The sequence below is a fragment of the Danio aesculapii genome, chromosome 19 (assembly GCF_903798145.1).
Source record: "Danio aesculapii chromosome 19, fDanAes4.1, whole genome shotgun sequence".
Classification (NCBI taxonomy): domain Eukaryota; kingdom Metazoa; phylum Chordata; class Actinopteri; order Cypriniformes; family Danionidae; genus Danio; species Danio aesculapii.
In genome coordinates, this window is record NC_079453.1 from 28,248,489 (window position 1) to 28,271,185 (window position 22,697).

Here is a 22,697-nt window from a genome sequence, read left to right on the forward strand (position 1 = left end):
TTCCAGCGTATGAATTAGTTTCTGATTATAACTGACAATGTTTATCTCAGGTACACCTCATGTGCTTTATTAAGTTTTAAATGTTAATAATGAGAGTTTGAACGCCATTTTACATGACATTAATTTGCCACATATTAAAAGCAGCACCTCAGATCTTGAAAATAAAATAGACCTTTTAAAATGAATCTTCAGTGCAAGCCAACACATATCAGTGATTCAGCATGCACATTAATTTTATTAATTATATTATAAACCTTACCATTTCATTGGAGTGCAGTAAGTGCACTATTCTGGGGTTCTGAATGGCTGTATTTTAATTTCTGTTGTGTTTCGTCTAGTGCAAACAAACGAATTGTTTATCACTGCAAATCTCGCCACTATGTAACCTGTACACCTAACATTTACGTTCGTAATGTTTATATTATTTGATAATTAATAACCACCTTATGTAGAACTTATGTGATTCACCTTATGTGAATCTGTCTCATTTCAGATTCTGCTACTGTCCACCGGAGGTCGCATTTCGGTCACGGATGCGTACTTTGAGAGCCATTCTGACTGAATGAATTAAATACACAATTGTCCACCAAGGCAGCTCAGGGTGCTTTGCATGAAATTACTCAGAACATGCAAACTCCACACAGAATCGCAAACTGACCCAGCTGAGGCTCGATCCAGTTGCCTACTTGCTGTGAGGCGACAGCACTACCTACTGCGCCACTGCGTCGCCCTCCCGCATTTTTTGATTTAGATTTTTTTATTTAATCTTATAAAGAATAACTCAGAAGATCTTGATCCACACTCGTTCAGTAATTGCATTATCACAATTTAACGTAATTACGTAATGAGCGCGGATCATTACATTTTGAGTTCTGCTTTTTTAGTCATAAAAATGCCTTTGTCATTTAAATGAACAGACAAAACACATAAAAAGTTTTCAGTTTTTGGCTCAAACGTCATTTAAACACCTTCTGTTTACTAACATAACCCTGCATTCCCCCACTCACCTTTCTCTTGTCTTTCTTTTCATCCTTCTTCGTGAACACAGTGTGAACCCACCAGATCTTCGTAAACATACTTCCATAGGCCAAACTAAAACCTAGTCCAAGCAGCCACAAACGAAACTAAAAAACACCAACAATGATAACTAGTACGCATCAATATTAAAATTGCATAAGAACCTATTCATTATTTATGGGTTTATTATTTATTGGATGTCAGACTGAAACATCACTTGAATTAAACATGGAAGACAAGCTGGTTCAATAAAATACCACATATCAATCAATACTAATCAATAAATAAAAGCAGCATAACCTGCACATTCTGATCTATAGCCATTGCTAAGATGCTGTTATTGAAGTAAAGTGCAAACTAAATTGGGCCTGACGGCTAGCCTGTGACCCATGAGTAAGTGTAAGCGAAGAGGGCAAATACAGTGTATAGATGTCTAAAAGCAAGTGGGCCAAACAAATGTGTTTAATATTTAAAGGCCGGAAAAAGGGTGAAAAATGGTCATGGAAAACTAAATAATTCATATTTTTGTGATGCGAGAAACCTTGACTATCATTAGCACTGGACTCCAGGGGAAAATAAAATGAAGAAAAAATATATATGTGGCTCCTTAAAGGGATAGTTCACCCACAACTGAAAATTCTCTCATAATTTACTCACCCTTTACTTGTTCCAAACTGGTTTGACTTTCTTTATTATTGTGAACAAAAAATAAAATATTTTGAAGAACATTGGAAACCTGTAACCATTGAATTCAATAGTATTTATTTTTTCATACAATGAAAGTCGATGGTGACAGGTTTTCAGCTTTCTTCAAAATATCTTGTGTTCAACAGAAAAAGAATCTCATAAATATTTGGAACCACTTGAGGTTGAGTAAATAGCGAGCAAATTTTCATATTTGAGTGGACTATTCCTTTAAATCCCTTCCATCTTACAAATCTTTTATGAGGTTTTATACTCAATTACCTCTAGTATATATAAAACCAACATAAATTACAAAACTGAATGATTCAGAACTCTTGTATGCTCACCTGACAGACCACAGGAAACTGAGAGTTCCGTACATGCAGCCCATCAATTCCCAGAGGAAATACAGCAGCTAGAGCCATCATGCAGCCCACTGCGGTCATGTTGTTCAGGTAGGGCTGCGAGTTTTGAATGTACCTTCAACACATAGACACACATTATTACTACAAAACAAAGATGCTTGCAGAGACATGTATGTTTAAGAGCAGGTTTACACATTTGCGGGGAATTTCGACCTTGGTGGTTCCTGTGCAAGCACCTGCATTTTGTAAGAATCAAAAATGCTCAAAAATCAAGATTTAAAAAAAATAGCCAAACTTTTTATGTGTAGACAATATCTGGGTTTCCATCACCCTGTATTAATACGCATTTTGAAGTACTGCATGAGAAACTAGGCAAGGAAATGCAAAATTTTAAATAAAAATCGCTTAATTAGGCCTGTCACAATATCTGTTTTGTTGGAACCAAAACTATATTATTGTCATTTTAAGACCATTTTATGGCACTATACCATTATATAATGCCAGAATAACAATATAATATTATTACAATGCAAGTACGCTCTTCCAAAAAACACATAATATTCTATTTTTAAGATTATTTCTTTTAATTATAGTCATTTGAACAATTTAATAATAAGGCATTGGAATCAGAAAGTGAAAATGTATATCCTAAAAAATAATAACAAAAAAGTGAAAGGTAAAATGTAACAGAGACTATAACGATATCTGATACCAGATCTATTTATAGTAAATACTACAGTGTTTTTTTAACCATACCAACACTGACACCTCCAATAGAGATAGAGATGTTGCACAATCCGCTAAAATGTTGCTTGATTTGGTTATGTATAGGCGATATGTATTGCATCCCACTATAAGTCACTATATTGATTATTGTGACAAGCCAAGGCTTAATTCGCAAAATTAATTCTAATTGTTGGCTTAGATATGAATAATGGGAGATGGAAACACATTTTCCGAAAAAACTTTAACGTAGCGAACATTAAACCTACATGACCAATCAGCTTTCTCCATTATGCTTGCCTTGTTTACTGCTGGTTACTAGGTTACCAATACTACAGTCATCCACTCACTATAGAATACACAAGACATCACTGGTATAGTTTTGAATAGGGAAAAGTGTAACGGTCAATATGGCGAATGAAGCCCCGCCTACTTGTACAGGAGCCAATCATTGACCGTTACAGACTGACGTTTCTCCAGGGAAAAGCTTGGACCAGACCAGTGCTTTTACGACAGTTTGATGGTCAACAAACGCACTTGAATCTCAGCGAATACTTGCTTCATAAAAATAAGAAATATACCCAAATAAAGCTTGAAATCTGCACTTTTAAACATACCAAGTGCACTTGAAAACAATCGTTTTTGGTTTTGTAATCTGTATGAAAAGACGCGAGGTACAGTTCGTTCTGTCAAACGCATGTCACATGACAGAAATTACTCAAACGTCCACAAACTTGTAAACAAAGAGTCGCTGTCATAATTTTAATAAAGGGACTTTAATCCATTCTAGTAACCTGATGTAAACGAACCTAATTCGCATTAGTGTTTTTTCTCCTGTTTTGCAAATTTTGTTTCACATTAAGTTGAAATTTCTGGACAGCACGAAATATGTCCCAGGAGGTAAGCATTTTTTTGCAGTTTTTGTTTTCGCGACTGCACCAGAGGCCGCTGTGGATGCTTTTCCAGATCTCAAATTTCTCTAGGGAGTGCCATTCGCGCCTGCTGATCTCGCATAAATCCACTAGAGGCTGCTGACGACTGACTGACTGACCGACCGACAATCCCACCCACCCCCTTCCCTAAACCCAACCGAAAGTATTTTCAAAAGCACCGACTGACCTGCCCACCGCCTCCCTAAACCCAACTGACAGTGTTTTCAAAAGCAATCCAGAAAAAGATAAACCCTTGTGGCAGTCAGATTTTTACCATATTTTCAGATCTTACCCCATTCTCACCCTGTTATTTACTTGTTTATTTTTTTTTTATTATTTTGCCTATTGTTTATGTTTTATCTGCTTTCTGGAACCGTTCTTTGCCAGACTCAAACCCAGTCAACACGGTCGACTCCTCTGCATCTCAAATCCGTCAATGTACATGGCGAGCTACTGGGTAAACTGGTGACAACGGAAAACACAGCTCGAGGTACAGCTCGTTCTGTCAAACGCACGTCACATGACAGCAATTACTCAAACGTTCACAAACTTGTAAATGAAGAGTCGATCATTTCTAGAAGAGATTCTGGAGGCGATCAAGACCAAGTTGTGTATTACTTTAGAAGACCAGCCCGATCTGACAAAGCATTATCCAGAGGATGATAATGTGTAGAAATGAGGTTGGTGTCGTGATCTCGTTCCTTTTGAGTGCACATGAGCATTAACTTGGGCAACATGAAAATATGCCGATTTTGTTTGATTCGGATGTTTAGAATGAAACTTATGAGACAGTTGTTGTTTCGTCTTATTGGTGATTCCAAATATGTAATGTAATCGTAAGTTTGGCAAACAGTTTTAAAGAATTTGAGGTTTTCCCATTCAGACAGAATGCCTGTGAATATTGCCCGAGAAGCGTTTCGAAGATGGCTGCCGAGTGAAATGACTTGCCTTAAACTTTAACAAAGGGACTTTGATCCACTCTGGCAACCTGATGTAAATAAACCTAATTCGCATCTGGTTTTTTTCTCCTGTTTTGCAAATTTTGTTTCACATTAAGTTGGAAATCCAGCTAATGTGTTAATTGCAATTTCATTAAAAGTTTTCCAGAAAATTATTAAGTGGAAACTATTTGTAGGTGGCATAGTGCAATAGTTTCATCTAGTATAGAATAATTATTACATACAAGCACCATAATAATATACTGTACATAATATGGTGTTTCAATGTACTTAAAAAAACCATGGCATATTATTATTAGTAAATTCAGAGTTGATTCATTTAATCTCTCAAAGTGGAATAGTACTTAACCTCCTTCATCCTTTAAATCACACAAAGAAACATAGATTATAGCAGTAACACATTTAACCACATGCATGACAAGATTTGTGAGTGTTTGGGGTATTAGCGTAAGCTGTCTGCTGTGAAAATCTAGTATCAACACAATAAAAGGCTAAAAACACAAACAGTACTCTAAATCTGCCTGCGGAGTTTGAATAAGCTCGTAACAATTTTGCTATTCTTAATGCATTAGTCTTTCATTTTTAAACCCAGCATGTTTGTGAGAACACAGAATGCACGAATGTATGAATGTGACCTTTAAAAACACCAGTTAATTATATGCACATAGCATGCAGTCCTCTGAGCTGAACTCACATGCAGGTATGCAATATAAACACACACGCTTAGGAGCAGCAAATGGACATTCACAGCTAAGCATACCTGACATTGCTGTTGTAGATGTTAAAGGTGAGGCAAACAATCCCCATTAAAATGCCCAAGCCAGCGAAAACAGACACAGAGACGAAGAGTTTCTGTGACAGATATCTGAACTTCTGAATCACCACTGTCTGATCAGCGGGTGGGCCAGAACCTGGAGAGAGAAATGAGGCTTTTTAGATTAAAATTATTTTGAAAGAAGCTGGAAACAGATTTGTGTTTTTAGAATTTCTACTGAGCAGATGCAGAACCAAAACAGACAAGAAATTACTGAGGAAAGAGTGAGGATGAGAGAGAAATCTCCACCTCACACATGAGAATAAATGTAAAATATTTAACATATTTTTGTACATATTTGTTTACTAAACTAAGAAGAACTAATGTCCAAACAGAAGACGGAATTAAAGCTACAAACAAAGCCAGACAAAAAAAATGAAAAGGAAAACTAAAAATACAAAAACCATATCTTTCCGAAACAAAATTTCCCGTTTTACTAGTTTCTTTTTATTTAGAATAACTTGAAAACTGCTTAAAAGTAAATAATATATCTTTCTGTGAGTGTGCAAGTTTATGTCAGTAGTGTGTGTTCATTTATATGGGAGAGAAAACAAGAGAAATACATTTGGTACTTTCCATACAGAGTAAAAAACTGTCAAATCTGGCAAAAACATGGAATTATTTTGTCATTTGTACCCTGTTGTTAAATATATTTATTTTCTTGCTCAGTGCCCTTGCAGGAAAACTACTTGATAGTTTTTCATATTAAAATCCAACCCAGGCTTATTTTTGATACGTACCCCTGTATACATTTCTGGAGATTGCGAAATATGTCCCAGGAGGTACTTTTTTGCAGTTTTTGTTCTCGCGTAAATCCACCAGAGGATGCTGACGACTGACTGACTGACCGACCAATCCCCCCACCCGCCCCCTTCCTTTAACCTAAGCGATAGTGTTTTCAAAAGCACTGATTGACCAAATCACCTACTTTACTAAAACGAACCCACAGTGTTTTCAAAACCAATCCAGAAAAATAAAAGCCCTTGTGGCTGCCTGATTTTCGCCATGTTTTCAGATCCTACCACGTTTTCACCCTGTTATTTAATTGTTTATTTTATTTTTTGCCTTTTGTTTTTGTTTTACCTGCTTTCTGGAATCGTTCTTTGCCAGACTCGAACCCTGTCGACGTGCTCAACTACTCTGCATCTCAAGTCCGCCAACGTACATGGCAAGCAACTGGGCAAACGTAACAGCGAAAAAGCCATTCACAAGGAAGTAAGTGGTCAGCTGGGAGCGCGAAAAGAAACAGAAGCTGTCTGCGACCCGTAAAGTTCGTTAAAAAAACAAAATTAAGCCATACGTAGCTCTGGCTACATAATTCATGCACTCCAGAAATGTATATGGGGTATGTTTTCAGAATGAGCTTCTGTTGTTAAAATCACAATTTAAACACACATGTTATCAAGCTCCAAAAACATGTTTCATGTGTTTCACATATTTTAAAACCAATGTGGTTCATGTGGTTTTTCAATAAGAGTGTTTTTGTGAGTTTAGTTTCTTGCCATTGCCGACTGTGAAGTACGGTGACCGAGAGAGCATAACGTTTTGCAATTTAAGAAAACACATGCAAAAAAACGCCAGCAAATTGAGAAAAAGATCTTCATCCGTTTGAGAGCACACATACTGCAAATCCTCAAAACGCATACATATAAAAAAAGCACTGGATTTTCACGCAACACAAACACTTAATAAAATGCTATGTATTTTCTCACAACGCAAACAATTTATGAAAACGCTGCATTTTCTCACAACACAAAAAGAACGGAACACAACGGAAATGTTTCAAGAGGACCCAAAAATGTGATGGACGCTGCTGTGCCGTGACTATTGCTGAGCCCCAATTCGCAACCATCCATCCTAAATAGTATTCGAAAATTAGCATATCCCAAATTGTAGTATGTTGAAAAGAGTTTAACGGATGGTTTACTATTTACTATTTTTCTTCTAAAAATTGAAGTGTAGAAGCATCCACACTCTAACCGCTGATATTGCCCACAATACTTTGCATGTTGGACGTGAATTTTTTTAGAACTGCAAGCTCGGGTTAAAAGTGTAAACAAACTATAAACATGGCGAAAGCGCGAGACCAACCGTCAAGTAGAGAGGCTTCAGTAAAGATGTTTGAATGACTGTTAATCAATATCTAGCCAATTGGAACATGCTTAAACCGAATTTTCCTTGTTAGGTTTCATCTGCAACAACAATACTAAACTTATATTAAGATATGTTCGAACATTAACTTCTGAATGCATAATTACTGCACCTGAGGAGCTTTCTCTGCATGAAAGACTCGAGAATGGCAGATTATACTGCTGCTGCTTCTCCAATAAGGTAAGTAATTAAATATGAAGGAAATGTGGATGTGTCGAGATGATTGACAGGGGACGTAACTAAGCAACATAATGATTCATTTATGAGAAAGTAGTATGTCCCAAAGCTTGCAAACTCTTCTGTTACACACTCAAAAGTATATACTTTTCCTTTACAATAAAAGTAAATACAGCACTTTTAGGGTGTAGTATAAGTATGTAAATTGGGACGCAGCATGTTGCTCAGTGAAGTTGTAGGTGATCTTTAAAAAGGTGAGTTGTTTGTTAGTTTCTTTTAATATCCTGATTCCAGAGTCTTTAGTATTTATTAGCTTACACAACCTTAACCTAAATACACTGTAAAAAATGAATCTTGAGGCTTGTAATTTTCATTAAAAAAATTAATGTGGTCATTAAAAATAATGAGCATATTTTCTTTAAAAAATTGATATTCTGGATTTATTATAAAATATTAAGAAGATTTCGCTAATATAACTAAGATTTTAATTTTACTTATTTTTTTAAGCAAACTAGTGCAATTATTAAGCTTAATTTGAGAAACCAGTTAAGCTAATAAAATTGAGGAAAGATGGCTTCATGTTTATTTTAAGAAAATTCACTCAATTATGTGGATTTGATTGAGATGTTTGCATTTGAATCTCAACAACGGCAGTGATCAGACGACATTTTGAAGGAGCAGATCAACAGCGAGCATGTTAAGAGGTAAGCATTAACAGTTTATCATTTTATTTTTATAAGTTCTTTCAGGAAAGACACATGCTGTTCAAACTTGTTCAGGAGCTTAGTTTTTGCCATATGATGTATATAGGGATACACAGGTATTTTTAACCACCCATTCCTATTTGAAATTGATTTGCTTCAATGTTCATTCTGAATTATATAATGAAGTTGAACAAATTATTTGTATCGTAATATTTAACAGCAACGATCAGGCAACAGTTAAGCAGATGAACAACAGTGAGCTTGTTAAGTGGTAAATCTAAGCTAAGCTAAGTTAGCTAGCTATTCAATGGGGTTTATGTACAGCTAGTGCTTTTCCATTTTATAAGGTTCCTTTTACAGCATTGCTGATGTAATGTAATGAACTGTTTATATATAATACTGTACTGTACATAAATACTCATATTTGTTTGCTTCATTTTTCAGTTTAATGAAGAAAACTTTCGCAGAGTTTTCCCACTAAAGAGGAGCAGTTTATTGAGGCAGATTTCGATAAAGAGAATGGGTGCCATACATCAGGTATTTTTAATAATGTTATTTGTGTATTATTATTATTATTATTATTATTATTATTACTAATTTCTACACTTTTTTGCATCAGACCTCACATTAAATCAGGGATGAATCGAGAGATGTCGTCCTCTTTGCTGGTCTATTTGTATGAATAAGAGGAAGAGCTCATCCAGGAGTGCAATGTAAGTGTCTCAAACTGTTTCAGATATTTATGATCTTCAGAAAACTGCATTTTATATTTTTGCATGCTTACAAAAAAATATATAGCTCAAGCATTACACTGTTGAATGCACTATTCCTTGTATAAACATGGTTTGTTTTTATAAATGTCTGTACACTAGTATACATTAAACACCCTGTCCATTATAAGTCAAAATACTTGTGTATTTGTGTCAGTCAGCAACATCTACTCAAACATTATGAAGAATTACTGTTCACAGATATATAAAGAAATGGTTTATTTCATTAATTTATTTCCTTAATGTGTTTTAGTAAACCTTAAACATTTGAAATGTACAACTGCATAATTTCAATATAATAAACGTAAATGTTTATTTTACAGTGTGGGAATGCACAGAGAATTGCTGTCTGTCAGAGGGATGACCAACCATGAGGACTTCTGCATTGTCTTGGAGGATGAGTGAGTCATGGCTAGCCTGGAAAATCTAGAATCGCTGAACTGGATTTATACAAATATTCCACAAATTAAAATCACTTACAAAGAAACGAATATTAAGTTTGCAATACACAAATTCTGTCAAATATTGTCTAAAATGTGACTATTCCTACAAAGGAAAGTTGACAGGTCAGTTTTTTTCCATGGATAAAGGAATTTTTAACAGAGATTAACATTGCTGTAAATTTTATATAGATTTGTTTAACATATTGTACCATTTTGTTATCAGTGTAACATGTAATAAAATGATATTTGGCCTAAATGTATTGTGTATGTATTTCATTATACATTAAATATTTTACATTTTATGAATGAGTAATTTTCATTAATTAATTTGAGTAAATGGTGATTTATTTGCATATATTATAAAAGCACATTCCACTAATAATATTAAAATCATCATCTATCACTTAAAAAAACTAGTAATTTTCACATGATTCTTTCAAGTGGTTTTTGTTAAAAAAATAAATATGAGTAAATGGTGGTGGATTAGCTTAAATTATAAAAGCACATTCTGCTAATAATATTAAAATCTTCATTTATCACTCAAAACATTTAGTAATTTTCACATGATTCATTCAAGGGGTTTTTGCTAAAAAAATCAAGTCTTGAAATTTACTTAATAATAATACGTGCAATAGTGTTACCACAATTTTTTTTTGTAAATAGCACATAAGATTTTTTACAGTGTAGCCATGTCCGTCACGTTTCAGGGTCTCCTTGAAACATTTCCGTTGTGTTCTAAGTAAATGAAGTGCGTTTTCGTAAAATGTTTGCGTTGTGAGAAAATGCAGCACGTTTTATTAATTGTTCGCATTGTGTGAAAATGCAGTGCGTTTGTTAAAAATGACGAGTTGAGATGCAAAAGCCGCTAAACGCCATTTCCGCCAAAAATTAGCTGATGACATTGAGCGAATGCTTTAGCCACGTAGTACATGTTCAACAAATATTTTTGCTTCAAATCATCTAAATCGCAGCGTCAGTTCATTCAGAAATAACAGTTTTTTGGCAAAAGCCTCTAAACGCCACTTGCATTTGACAGTAAAAGTCGCTATGTCCCGAGAACCAATCAGAAGGCACGTTTCGAATCATATGTTTCCAATGTAGAAGCACGCTGATACGCCTGGGCCTTTATGAGGAGACTGTTTTATTGCGATTCAGAAGTAGATTTTAAAAGATGGAGTTCGATGAACTGCATAAACCTGTCTTACTGTCAGTGAATGGCAAATGAAAATGTCCCTTACCTCAAAACTCTGCATTAAAAGAAAAGGAAAACACACTGTACAGTCGGAAGTCTAACATGCATTCATAATGTGTTTTGCGCAGCGACGCTACTTTGAATAAGTCTGATTTACTATATATTAAACGGTAACTCCGTTCCACAAAAAAACAAGTTAAGATGCCGTTTTTTTATCCCACATGGATGCTATGAGGATAAACAAGAGACCAAAAAGAGACCAAGAACATGAGTATGGTAAGAATGAATAAATGACAGATTCTAAAAGTGTCTGAGAGACATCCTATGTTTGTCCAGTAGACCTTGTGTTTTATTTGCCAATATAAGCTATTTCATAAAAGATAAATATATAATGTGTAAAACTATACATTATTTATATTACTCCAGATTACCTATATGTCTGATAAGCTTTCTATATTAATGGACAATACAGATATTGATGTTTCACAATGTTTTTACACTACATTATTTGAATCTAACAAGCTTAGTTTGCGATGTTTAAATTGCTCTACTTACATTAAATAAAAATCCCAAATAGCAGAAATGACAACAGATTGTTAAGATTTTATTATTAAATTTTAATGCACTTACTTGACAGATTTCATTTATTAATTTTCCTTCTGCTTAGTCCCTGGTTTATCAGGGGTCACCACAGTGGAATGAACAGCCATACTTGACGGATTTATGTATGAATTTTAGATGTTTTGTGTAATGTGTTTTATGTTTGGTAAAATAATTTCTAAATGCATCTTTAGGGATTTTTCAACTCTTGTCCCAATATGAGGGTTTGGAGTTTTTTTGCAAAAAAAGCACAAGTGGATTAAGCTGGTTTTCATTCATTCATTTTCTTTTCGGCTTAGTCCCTTTATTAATCTGGGGTCGCCACAGGGGAATGAACCGCCAACTTATCCAGCACATGTTTTTTTTTATGCAGCGGATGCCCTTCCAGCCGCAACCCATCTCTGGCAAACATCCATACACACTCACTCACACTCATACACTACGGACAATTTAGCCTACCCAATTCACCTGTACCGTATATCTTTGAACTATGGGGGAAACTGGCACACCCGGAGGAAACACACACGAATGCAGGGAGAACATGAAAACTCCACACCGAATTGCCAACTGACCCAGCCTAGGCTCGAACCAGCGACCTTCTTGCTGTGAGGCGACAGCACTACCTACTGCGTCGCCAAGCTGGTTTTGACGCAAAAGAAAATCTACCTTGTTAAAAACCAAATAATTGTGATATTTTAAATAAAAGTGACATTTAAAAAAAACTTATTATTATTGTTATTTTATTTACTAATAACCTTATCATTACATATAAAATGAAACTTCTAAACCTAATCAGAGGAGCCTGATAGAAAATGCTCATTTACAAGTAAAGGGGTTGGATGGATTTAGAGGGTTTTGCATCGGAACTCTTCAAATGTGTATGCGTGGTGACCACGTGTGTTGTCAAACTGATGAAGACTTTTTCTCAATTCACAGGCGTTTTTTGTAATTGCATGTGTTTTCTTAAATTGCAGCACGTTAAGCTCTCTCAGCCACCATAGTAAAGGCCTTCAAAATTGCTGAAATAAGAGTCGAAACATGTACAAAAACATGTAACAACTATTGTCTGAACACCTGATAAAATTCAAGAACCAACCAGAATCAAGCTCACACCAGCCTACTTATTTAATTTGTTACTTACTAAGAATTCATGCAATAATCATGTTTATTTAATATTTCAATTTAATATTCAAAAATGAAACAATTGAGCAAAAGCAAAAAGAGGAGAGCAGCTCCAAGCTGCCGTTCTCTGAGCCAAATGAGTCATTTTACCTCCCTTTCTGCCTCTCGTTCTCTCTGATAAACTGGCTGCATTTCAGAGTCTGCAGAGAAACGATAGCTATCGAATTTCACCTCGCTGCCATTTGACTAAAGCTTTCTCCCCCTCTGGTCTCTGCGAAGCGATACCATCTCAGACTGTTTCGTTCCCTCCAGATGGGTAATCGGCCGGCCAATTGGCGACAACAAAGGACAACAGGGTGCATTGTGGTCATCTTCAATCGATGGGTGGGCAGCACATAAGATGTTCACTAGTGTTACATTCTTCTGCGAGTGACAAATTGGCAGGGGGCCACACAGCTTGTTACATCTATCTCTAGAGCTGATGCTTTTTTCTTATAAAGCCCAGCTCCTTGAGCCCAACAGGGTTTATACTACCCATGCAGTCCCAGTGGAAACCCCTCACCGGAGCATCTGATAAGCACAGCGGCTGTCAGTCTTAATTAGAGGTTCACATAAGGCCATCTCCCTTGTGGAATTTGCTGATATTGATTGAAGGAGAGTGGGGAATCCAACTCAACGTGGCCGGAGATGGCCAACAGATGAATTCTGGGATGCTGGGAAATGACATGGAGCGCCACTGACGCTGGAAAAATCTTTACAGATAGACCTTGGATGTGATATGGCACAGCACATGAGTTTAAGTGGTTTGTGGAAATAGAAAGTGGTTGCCATGGTGTTTCGGGTCAGAATGTTAACGTTGCAGTGTTGCTATGGTGTTAAAATTAACTTGGGATCTGTGAGAAGCTGCAATCCTTGTGGAGCTGAGGGAACACATTTACTCGCAGCTCACTGTCTTGATTAGATAACACAATTCATAGATATTAGCAGTCAGTCTGGGTGACGATTCTACATCAATTGGGGTCGGCAACCCATTTACTCGCGTAAAGTGACATATTTTAGAGGGAAATTCTGGAATTGGAATTGATTAGATTGCAAAAGGGGCTATGTTTGGAGAAAAAACTACAGAGATGAAAATTTGATGTGCTGGTAAATCGTGCATAATAAGACAAGTAATCTATGTTAAATTACATCTACTGTATGGCTAGGTGATATACTGTAGACAAAAAAAATCATATCAGTATTCTTGGCTAAATTACTGTATCTTTATTTTTTTACATTTAACAAAAAAAATCTGTACTTTTCTGTACTTTTTAAAATCCTGCCCAATGTAATCTAATAAAATAAAGCTTATATTAAAATCTAGGAAACTTAATATAGTAAATATACCATGTAGGCAATGCAAAATGTTATGCGCAAAACTGGGTTAGAATCACATGAGAATCACATCTCTGCGATAGTTAAAGATAATGACACCAAATTTTAGGTCTGTCATTGTCGCCTCACACTGACCACACCATAAAAAATTGGTGACAGCGCCACCTATAGGTGTAGAGTTCTAAGACATTCATTAGCATTATTAATGAAACTTACAAATTTGGTAATAACTTTTGCCTGCAAATGTTTACGACAACACAGATACCAATTATGTCATCATCTGTCAAACTTCCTGTCTGCCATTTTGATTTTGTTCAAACCATTCTTTTTTAACTCCTTCTAGACTGCTGGTTTAATCTTCACTAAATTTGACTCGGATCATCTTCAGACCATGTAGACCAAAAGTTATGGAATTCATATTGATAGACAAAACTGTTGTCATTTGGCACATGCTAAACTTGATGTAATACTGCCAGATGATATTTCAGGTTGAATCACTTCAATGGTTTGAAGTATTGAAACCAAACTTAATGTGCGAGATCTAGATCTGACTTTGACCGAACTACATTAGTTTGCACCACCTTCTGGGTAAAATTGACAAACAATTGACTTTTGAATAGTTTTGTCTATTGTCATGAGATTGGTCTTGTAGACTCCTTGTATCATTGAAATGTGATCATTGATATAATTTATTCCCTAATTGACATGACTTCCTGTCCACCATCTTAAATTAGTTTGAAAATCTGTTGTTTTGAACTCTCCATAGATCCTTAGCCCAATTTCCAGCAAATTTGGCTCAGATCAAGCTGCCAAAAAGTTTTAGAATTTTCCGGTTGCTCTGTAGCTTGTTGCTGTGCTTGTTTATGATGTGCCCACTGGGCTGCTAGGCCCCGATAATTGCTACTTGCAGCTATATTTTATTATTTTTAGCTGATATTGTGGTCCTTAGTGATTCATGAGAGGCAAATGTACAAAAATGTACATTATTAACAATAACCAGTAGATTAAAGGTAAAATAATGTTCAGTTAGACTGGTTAACTTCAGAAGACATCAGTGTATCATGAGTTATTCATTTTGTTGGGCCTGTATGTGGTTTTTGACACTCAAAGTGTGAGCAGTTGTTAAATTATTTTTGATGAATCATGATGAACCACTGTTTTAACTAAAAATATTCTTTAAAGCTTCACTTAAGAAACGCCTACATGTCTAAGAGTGAATAAATTACCAGCAAATTTAAGACAGTGTGACGAATGTGCATGGTTGTATATGTGTAAGTATGTATGTGTTGTGTATGTGTGTGTATCCAGCCGGCCAGAGAGCTCATGTGGTTTAATACCTCTCCCTGTCCTTGATGGTGGAATCGGGACAGTATGTTGCCATAGCAACCAAGACCCATAATGGTTGCCAGAGCGATGAGAGAACAAGGCGCAGATGCAGTGGTTGTCAGGGGCGACCGGGGAGAAGGAGAAAACGAGTGAGGCCATTCAATTCCATGTGAGAAACAATCCAACAAAGATTTGAACAGAACCAGTGGCATTCAGCTGAGATATGAGAGGACGTAACCTTCACTTTGCAGAGAATAAGAACGAGAATCACAACGAGCTGTGAATGGTCAACACGTGGTGTCCAATCTGGAGCAAAGTCACCCTCTCCTTCAAGAGGCCTTTATTACAGCGCTGATTATTTTTAGCTCTACATCCCTACCGTCTCCCTGGAATACATTGTCCATGAGCGCCAGTGACCATGTTGGCAAGGTGAAAAGTTGGGCGGTGATTGTGCGTGCGTTTCCAGATGGCACAGAACTGCCTCAAAGGTCATCTGTCACCATTTACCAAAGGATTGTAACTTTGATGATTGTGCATTTCTGTGTACCTCGCTGTGATCAAAGGGGCAGGATGACCTTCCACCTCACCAGCAGACTCACAGCAACTCACAGTCTGCCACAGTCAAGGGTTGCTGTTAAAGTAATGACCTCAAAAGAGATCTATCATCGACAACTAATGCAGAAGTTAAAGGTGCCAGACTCTCCGAGTCACCTGGGGTGTACGACAATGCTATGGGCATTATTCCCAGCTGCAAGCTGGGTAAATAAATGAAAAACAGGTTCCATCACAAGGCCCCTGGTATGGCTTATGAAAATCGCAATTAGCGCATTTTGCATTGTCGACGTGCTACAGTTGCCATGGAGCTCGCTGCTTCAGTGAGTTTTTAATAAGCTAATAAGCAAGTTCAAAACAGTGTAAGCCCACCGAGAGCACATCTAGGGAAATGTCTAGGCATAGAAATGGTCACATAATGAACATGGTGATGTGGCATTGCACCACCAATACTAGAAACCAACAAACTCAGGCTGCTATCACAAAGCTCAAGGTTCTGTTTTAAAACAGCAAGCTCTGCTCGGAACCCGCAAGGGTTTAAATAACAGGCAAAAACAATCAGCTGAGGCTGCTGTGCCTACTCGTCCAGTCAAGGTTAGCATGTGCTGTGAGGCAGCTGGAGAACAGCCTGGGCCGCGTCTGATTTGTGTTGTTTTTAGCTGTCAGTTGGCATCTTCTCAGTGCAGCATCAGCAACACTGAGCGTGAACTGGTCATCAAATACAATTAAAAAGATTAAATGAAACCATCACTCATTTTATATTGCACGCAATTTTTATCAGTGTGCTTGCTCAATTTATGATTGGATTTAACTCCTGGCGGTTTTCTAATGGCATTCATTTGTCTTTTTTTGTAGAGCCGCACAGAGCTCCCGCAGCGCGGCTGCCCTCACGGACAGAATGCTAAACAGAATTTGACTGACTGATTGATTAACGCCCCGTAGCAGCCTGTCATTTGCAGTTCTCTTCGTTTTAGAGGCGGGGCCAAGAATGTGCGGCTGTGACACTCTGAGGGACACAGAGGAAAAGCGGGAGTAATAATGTGAGTGATTGTGTGAGAGGAGCTTTAAACCAAAAAAGAGTGCTTCAGACATTGATAAACAAGAGCATATATGGGAGATGAGAAAGACAAATGTGTCCTCACCTATCCACCTGTCATTCCCATACCAAGAGAGATTGCCTTTGGTCATATCGTAGTATCCAATCTTCTTGTAACTTCCTCCTGCCGAGTGAAAAAGAGAGAGTGCAATTCAGAAACCTTTTTAAGTCAACATCAAATTGCATTGGTGAAAATATTTTTCCTCTATAATGTGGCATGTTTCTGAACTGGAAATGTAAAGGGAAAAATGTTATTTTATCCATTGGGAACATGGCTTTATGCAAATGAGCAGAAATGCTAAGTGGCGACTACCAGCGGAGTGCAGCATGACCCCGTTAACATGCACTTAAGAAAACGATTTATTTCAGCACTCTGAAACATTATGTAAACATGAACAATGTTCTGCTCATGTCTCTCAGTTCAACAAATAATATTTCATTATTTATTCACATACATTTTTTCAAACCCATAGGGTTTTTGTTAACATTTATAACACAAATCAAAATATATTTTAAATACTCTAGAATTTTGGCTCATCCAATGAAAATTCCTTTAGCCAAAGTTGTAAAACTGTAAAAGTAAATTAAACTAATCAAATATTTCAAACAAAAAAACAAAGAATAGCTTTGTTTCTGAACAGACATTCATCAGCGCAGAGACATTATAAAGAGCACATCAAATGGTAATTGGAAGCTTAAGTGCGTGTGTGGATTGTTCCCATGTGACAAATAAGCATGTTTGAGCTTCTGATTAGCATAATTAATATGCTGTATGTACGTGTGTTGATCAATATTTATTTGTGAATAGAATTAACACATCACACCATTGTTGCTCCATGGAAGACTTGGATTTAACAGCTGTGTGATAATATAAACGGGTTTTTATGAACATTTTTAAACTTCTTTTTAATGTTTGTTGCTTGATTAGACTATTTAATTCTTTAATGGATGAACAAAATTAATGTGAAAAAAAAAACATAATGTTATACACATTATATATAAATACTTGTGTCCCAAAGATGAAAGTCTCACAAAAACATTGCAAACGATTAAATAAAAAAAATCAAAATCATCAAGACCACGCTTTAGAGTTTTCTTCATTTTTTTGAGTCAGGCTTGTGGTTGGGTGCCTGAGTCAGATGTTTAGATCTTCTCTGACCACTAACACTAAATCATGTGTTTGAGTCTCCTTTGACTGTGACCAAAACTAACTCAATCAAGTTGTGAATCATTTCTTAGTGAATCAGACTACACTGATCATGCTGAATAACTGTTGATTGTGCAACCCGAGTCACGCAACCCAAATAGAAAGCTATTTATTGTCTCCACTTATTGCTTCCCTTTTATCACATATCACAGTTGAACTAACATAGTATTTCTAACACGGCTGCAGTGTTGCACACCTACACTGACATGTTCAGTTGTTAATTAATGGAACTGAAAATAATGAATGCATTTATTAAATTAAAAAATGATCTACCGAATAGGGCTGCACGATAAATCGAAAAAAGATCGCAATCTCGATTCAACCCGTACACACGCATTTCTATGATTCAGCCAATTATATTTTCAAGGTCAGGAGAGAAGCATAAAGGCAGTCGCACAAGTCTTCACATTGTTTTATCCGTGTTGCTTAGTAAAATGGACACCTCCAAATGGTGTTAAAAAGTGTCACCTACTGTATTTATAAGGTATAATTCACCCCATAATGTCATTTCTGTCTTAACGTAATGACGTATTCGTGGCCACAAAATCACACATGAGCTGAAACACTGTTTGTTTACTACCAAGAGGACACATGCATGCCTGTGAATGACTTCTACTTCAGTGAACAGAACCTGCATAGGCTGTGAATAGGTAATAAAGTTGCAAGTAATGTTCAGTGTGTTGCACAGAACGATTGTTTGGGCGTCGTGCGGGAAGTATGATTTTTCATCTATGTTTTTTCCTCAAAGCGACTTGATATGAGCGCACTTGGCAGTCAAAGTGAAACCGAAAGCGCGCACATCATTTAAGTCATCCTATATTCAATGCAATGTGGAAAACTTCCACTATGGGGATTTTGTCAGAATCCAATCATTTGAAAGAGTAATAAAACTGGCCAATGAAATAGCAATGAGTTGACAGCGTCAGCGTGCACAGCTGGCGTCAATTACAATCAGTGTTGTATAAAGATGCCACTCGTGCCATGCCGAGGCATCCTTTTCTAGCTGAAAGAGCCTTTTATGGCTAACAGCTAAGGGGCAATCATTGTGGCGAAGGAAAATAGCATTTCCGTTCGGGGAACGAGGGTTACTTTAGTAACCCTAGCATTCCCCATCGTCAATGCTATGTGGAAAACTTCTAAGGAATCTCTGGAAAATGCCACAAAGATTGAACCTTACTACATCGCTGGTGAGAGGTTATGCCAGGCTCCAGCGTTAGCGTACCTGCATCACTAGAGGCGTAGCCTTCCAACGTGTCCCCTGGCCCTATCGCGCAAAGCGGGCACCTATACCCAGAACGCAGGCTGACCAAGTGGGAATGCCAATAACGTAATGGGCCAGGCACCTGACTTCTCCGCTGAGTCAGATGCTGGGGGCCTCGGAGGAACTCTGTAGGTTTCGCCAAATGGGAAACTCAACTAAACAGAATTAAGATCTCTGTGTTAGAGAGAAAGGTGTGGCAAGCGTGTTATAACACCAAATGGAATTTCCTCATTCACTGGAGTTTACCAACACAACCTGGACAGAAATCTTAAGATACTTGGACCATCTTAAGTCGAGTGGATCGAGCAGACCTCTCCTAAGAGAGATCTGCAAGTGGGTATGAGAGGGGAACCAGATAGAATTAATAATCCATATGGAAGTTTTCCACAAAGCATTTCTGTTCCCTCCTCGGGGAACGAGGGTTACTTCAGTAACCGTAGCGTTTCTTAGTCGGGTTTCTTGAACATGACAGTGAGTTCACTGTACTAAAGTGGCCTTCACATTCACCAGATCTCAATCCAATTGAACACCTTTGAGATGTGGTGGAATGGGAGATTCACATCATGGATGTGCAGCTGACAAATCTGCAGCAAATGCGTGTTGCTATCATGTCAGTGTGGACCAAAGTACGTAATAACCGGTTATGATCAATCACTGAACCAATACCGAATTGTCGGCGTCTGCATCACGGTGCACCGACAACACAATTAATTTTGACACCCCTAGTTGTCAACGACAAATGGCAAGTATATGTCTCAAACATAATAATTCAACTTCAGAATAATAAATAGCTGTATTCTGATGTCATCACTTTACTGTAAATTAACAACCAGGACATATTTAAAGTCTGTTTAAGTTCACTGTTCCAAGTCTATATAAAAATTAACATTTCAACCAACAGTTGACCTACACATAGGCCTATTATAATTATTATTGTTTTATTATATGTTTGAGAAATAACAATAATAACAGCCTACCCATATTAACCTTTATTTTACATCTACAGAATCGTGAGAAAATCATGTTCTCGATTTTAAGCAAAAAAAAATAATTGTGGCTCTCATTTTAGCCAGAATTGTGCAGCCCTACTTCCAACGAACTGGTTCTTTATTAAGTCCTTTAACCTTATTAAACCTTAGCTTATCTTTTAAATCTATCATTTACTTTACATTTCGACAAGCATTAAAATACTATGTTAACAATTAGCAGTACCTCACAAAAGCACAGTTGCATAAAACTAGCTTACATTAGTCAATTGAATACCTAAAACAAAAAGAAAATGATACAGGTCAGACAAAAGTAATACCAAAATAAACAAGGTCAGTTTTGATTTCACATTGATTTGAGGAGCTGGAGGGAACAGGGTGAAAACAGATAAAAGGTGAGTTTTAAGAGAGGAACAAAGAAAAGAGAAATGTCACTACACACTGCCATAAATCAATACTGCGAGGCTGGATCAGATTTTGGGCAGCCTTTAGAGACCAAACAACGCCTGGATTAGACAAACAGACTGAAAACAGATCTATCATCAATCCTCATATTCCGGCAGGCGTATCAGCTAAGCTTTAAATGAGAATGCACAACAGGGTCGCTCTCCCTTAAAATCAGCTTTATAGAGAGAGCTATAATTGCATACCACCGTATCAGCAGTGCTTGAGCGAGAAGCGTAAGACAGAGGAAATTTATCTTCTATTACGTTCTCTTGCTCTTGCTCCATTCCTCTGTTTTCTTTCATGCATGCCTTCTCTCTCTCTCTTTCTCAAACACATACTGCCGGGCTTCGGAGATTTGTGCACGGGCTCTGAGGCCCTCCACCCCCAAACACAACGAGAAATTAGCTTAAGTGAGAACCATTATAATTATCAGGTGATCATTAAGCGTAATTACTCCAGTCAGCTTGGGCTCCCCCTTGGGAGACATGAAAAAGAGGCAAAGAAGACAGAAAGAAAGAAGAAAGAAAGGCTCCGGAAGCACTGTGTGATCCAGGCATTGAGAGGGAAGGCTAATCTCCAGACTATAATTTCCTCCATTCAGATAGTATCCTATTAGCTTGCTTTGGTGTCATCCTCCTGCAATTTCGAAACCATTCACATGATTAGCTATAGCAACTATATAGGCAACAACATAGCAACACAATAAATTAGCAACTGCACTACTGCACATGCCCTGGCAATTACAAACATTAGCATGGCATTGTGCGTTCCTTTTGCATGGGCAAGCATCACTCAAAACTTTGGTGGAAGCTTTTCACTTTAATCAGTAAACAATGAACTCAAATTTTGGTGTACATCTTGACAGTTTTTTGTGTTTTTAAATTGGCAAAAAAACACCAATACCCTAGCAACCACCTAGCAACAGAATAACAATGCCTCAGCAAATAAATGACCTTAAATCTCACCATATATACTCATAATATGAATGTGATTTTATTAGGGGCTTTTTTAAATTGGGACATTAAACTCAGCAATGCCGTGATTGTTATAGTGACAACAGCCAATCGTATACAACTATACACACCGTATTCATCAAATGCCTATGTCACTTGCTTTCAAGCTTGGTCCCTCTGGTACAAGTTTCTGTGTTTATATGAAGATTGATAATAAAATATGGTGATTACCAATTGCGATAATAAGCTTTTCCTCCATCTTGATGAACTGGTATTCTCTGATGTTGCACAAACATGGCACTACTATATATATATATATATATATATATATATATATACACACATACACACACACACTCACTGGCCACTTTATTAGGTACACCTATCCAACTAATCGTTAATGCAAATTTCTAATCAGCCAATCACATGGCAAAGACATGGTCAAGACAATCTGCTGCGGTTTTAACCGAGCATCAGAATGTGGAAGAACAGTGAATTAAGTGACTTTGAACGTGGCATGGTTGTTGGTGCCAAACTGGCTGGTTTGAGTATTTTCGAAACTTCTGATCTGCTGCGATTTTAACGCACAACCATCTATAGAGTTTACAGAGAATGGTTCGAAAAAGAGAAAATATCCAGTGAAAGGCAGTTCTGTGGGCACAAATGATGTCTGATGCCAGAGGTCAGAGGAGAATGGTCAAACTGGTTAGAGCTGATAGAAAGGCAACAGTAACTCAAATAACCACTTGTTACAACCAAGGTATGCAGAAGAGCATCTCTGAATGCACAACACGTCAAGCCTTGAGGTGGATGGGTTACAGCAGCAGAAGATCACACAGGGT

General features: G+C 37.1%; 1 protein-coding gene across 2 annotated transcripts in view; it reads right to left on the minus strand.

The window, feature by feature from the left end:
• The window catches only part of gabbr1b (gamma-aminobutyric acid (GABA) B receptor, 1b), a 226,353-nt gene that overhangs the window by 39,455 nt on the left and 164,201 nt on the right, over nucleotides 1–22,697 (minus strand). For both annotated transcript variants that reach the window (XM_056480451.1, XM_056480450.1), the window contains exons 15-18: nucleotides 17,048–17,125; nucleotides 5,441–5,591; nucleotides 2,049–2,181; nucleotides 1,008–1,124 (exon numbers count right to left, since the gene is read on the minus strand). In XM_056480451.1, the coding sequence (XP_056336426.1) occupies nucleotides 1,008–1,124; nucleotides 2,049–2,181; nucleotides 5,441–5,591; nucleotides 17,048–17,125 (479 nt within the window). The remainder of the gene's footprint in view (nucleotides 1–1,007; nucleotides 1,125–2,048; nucleotides 2,182–5,440; nucleotides 5,592–17,047; nucleotides 17,126–22,697) is intronic.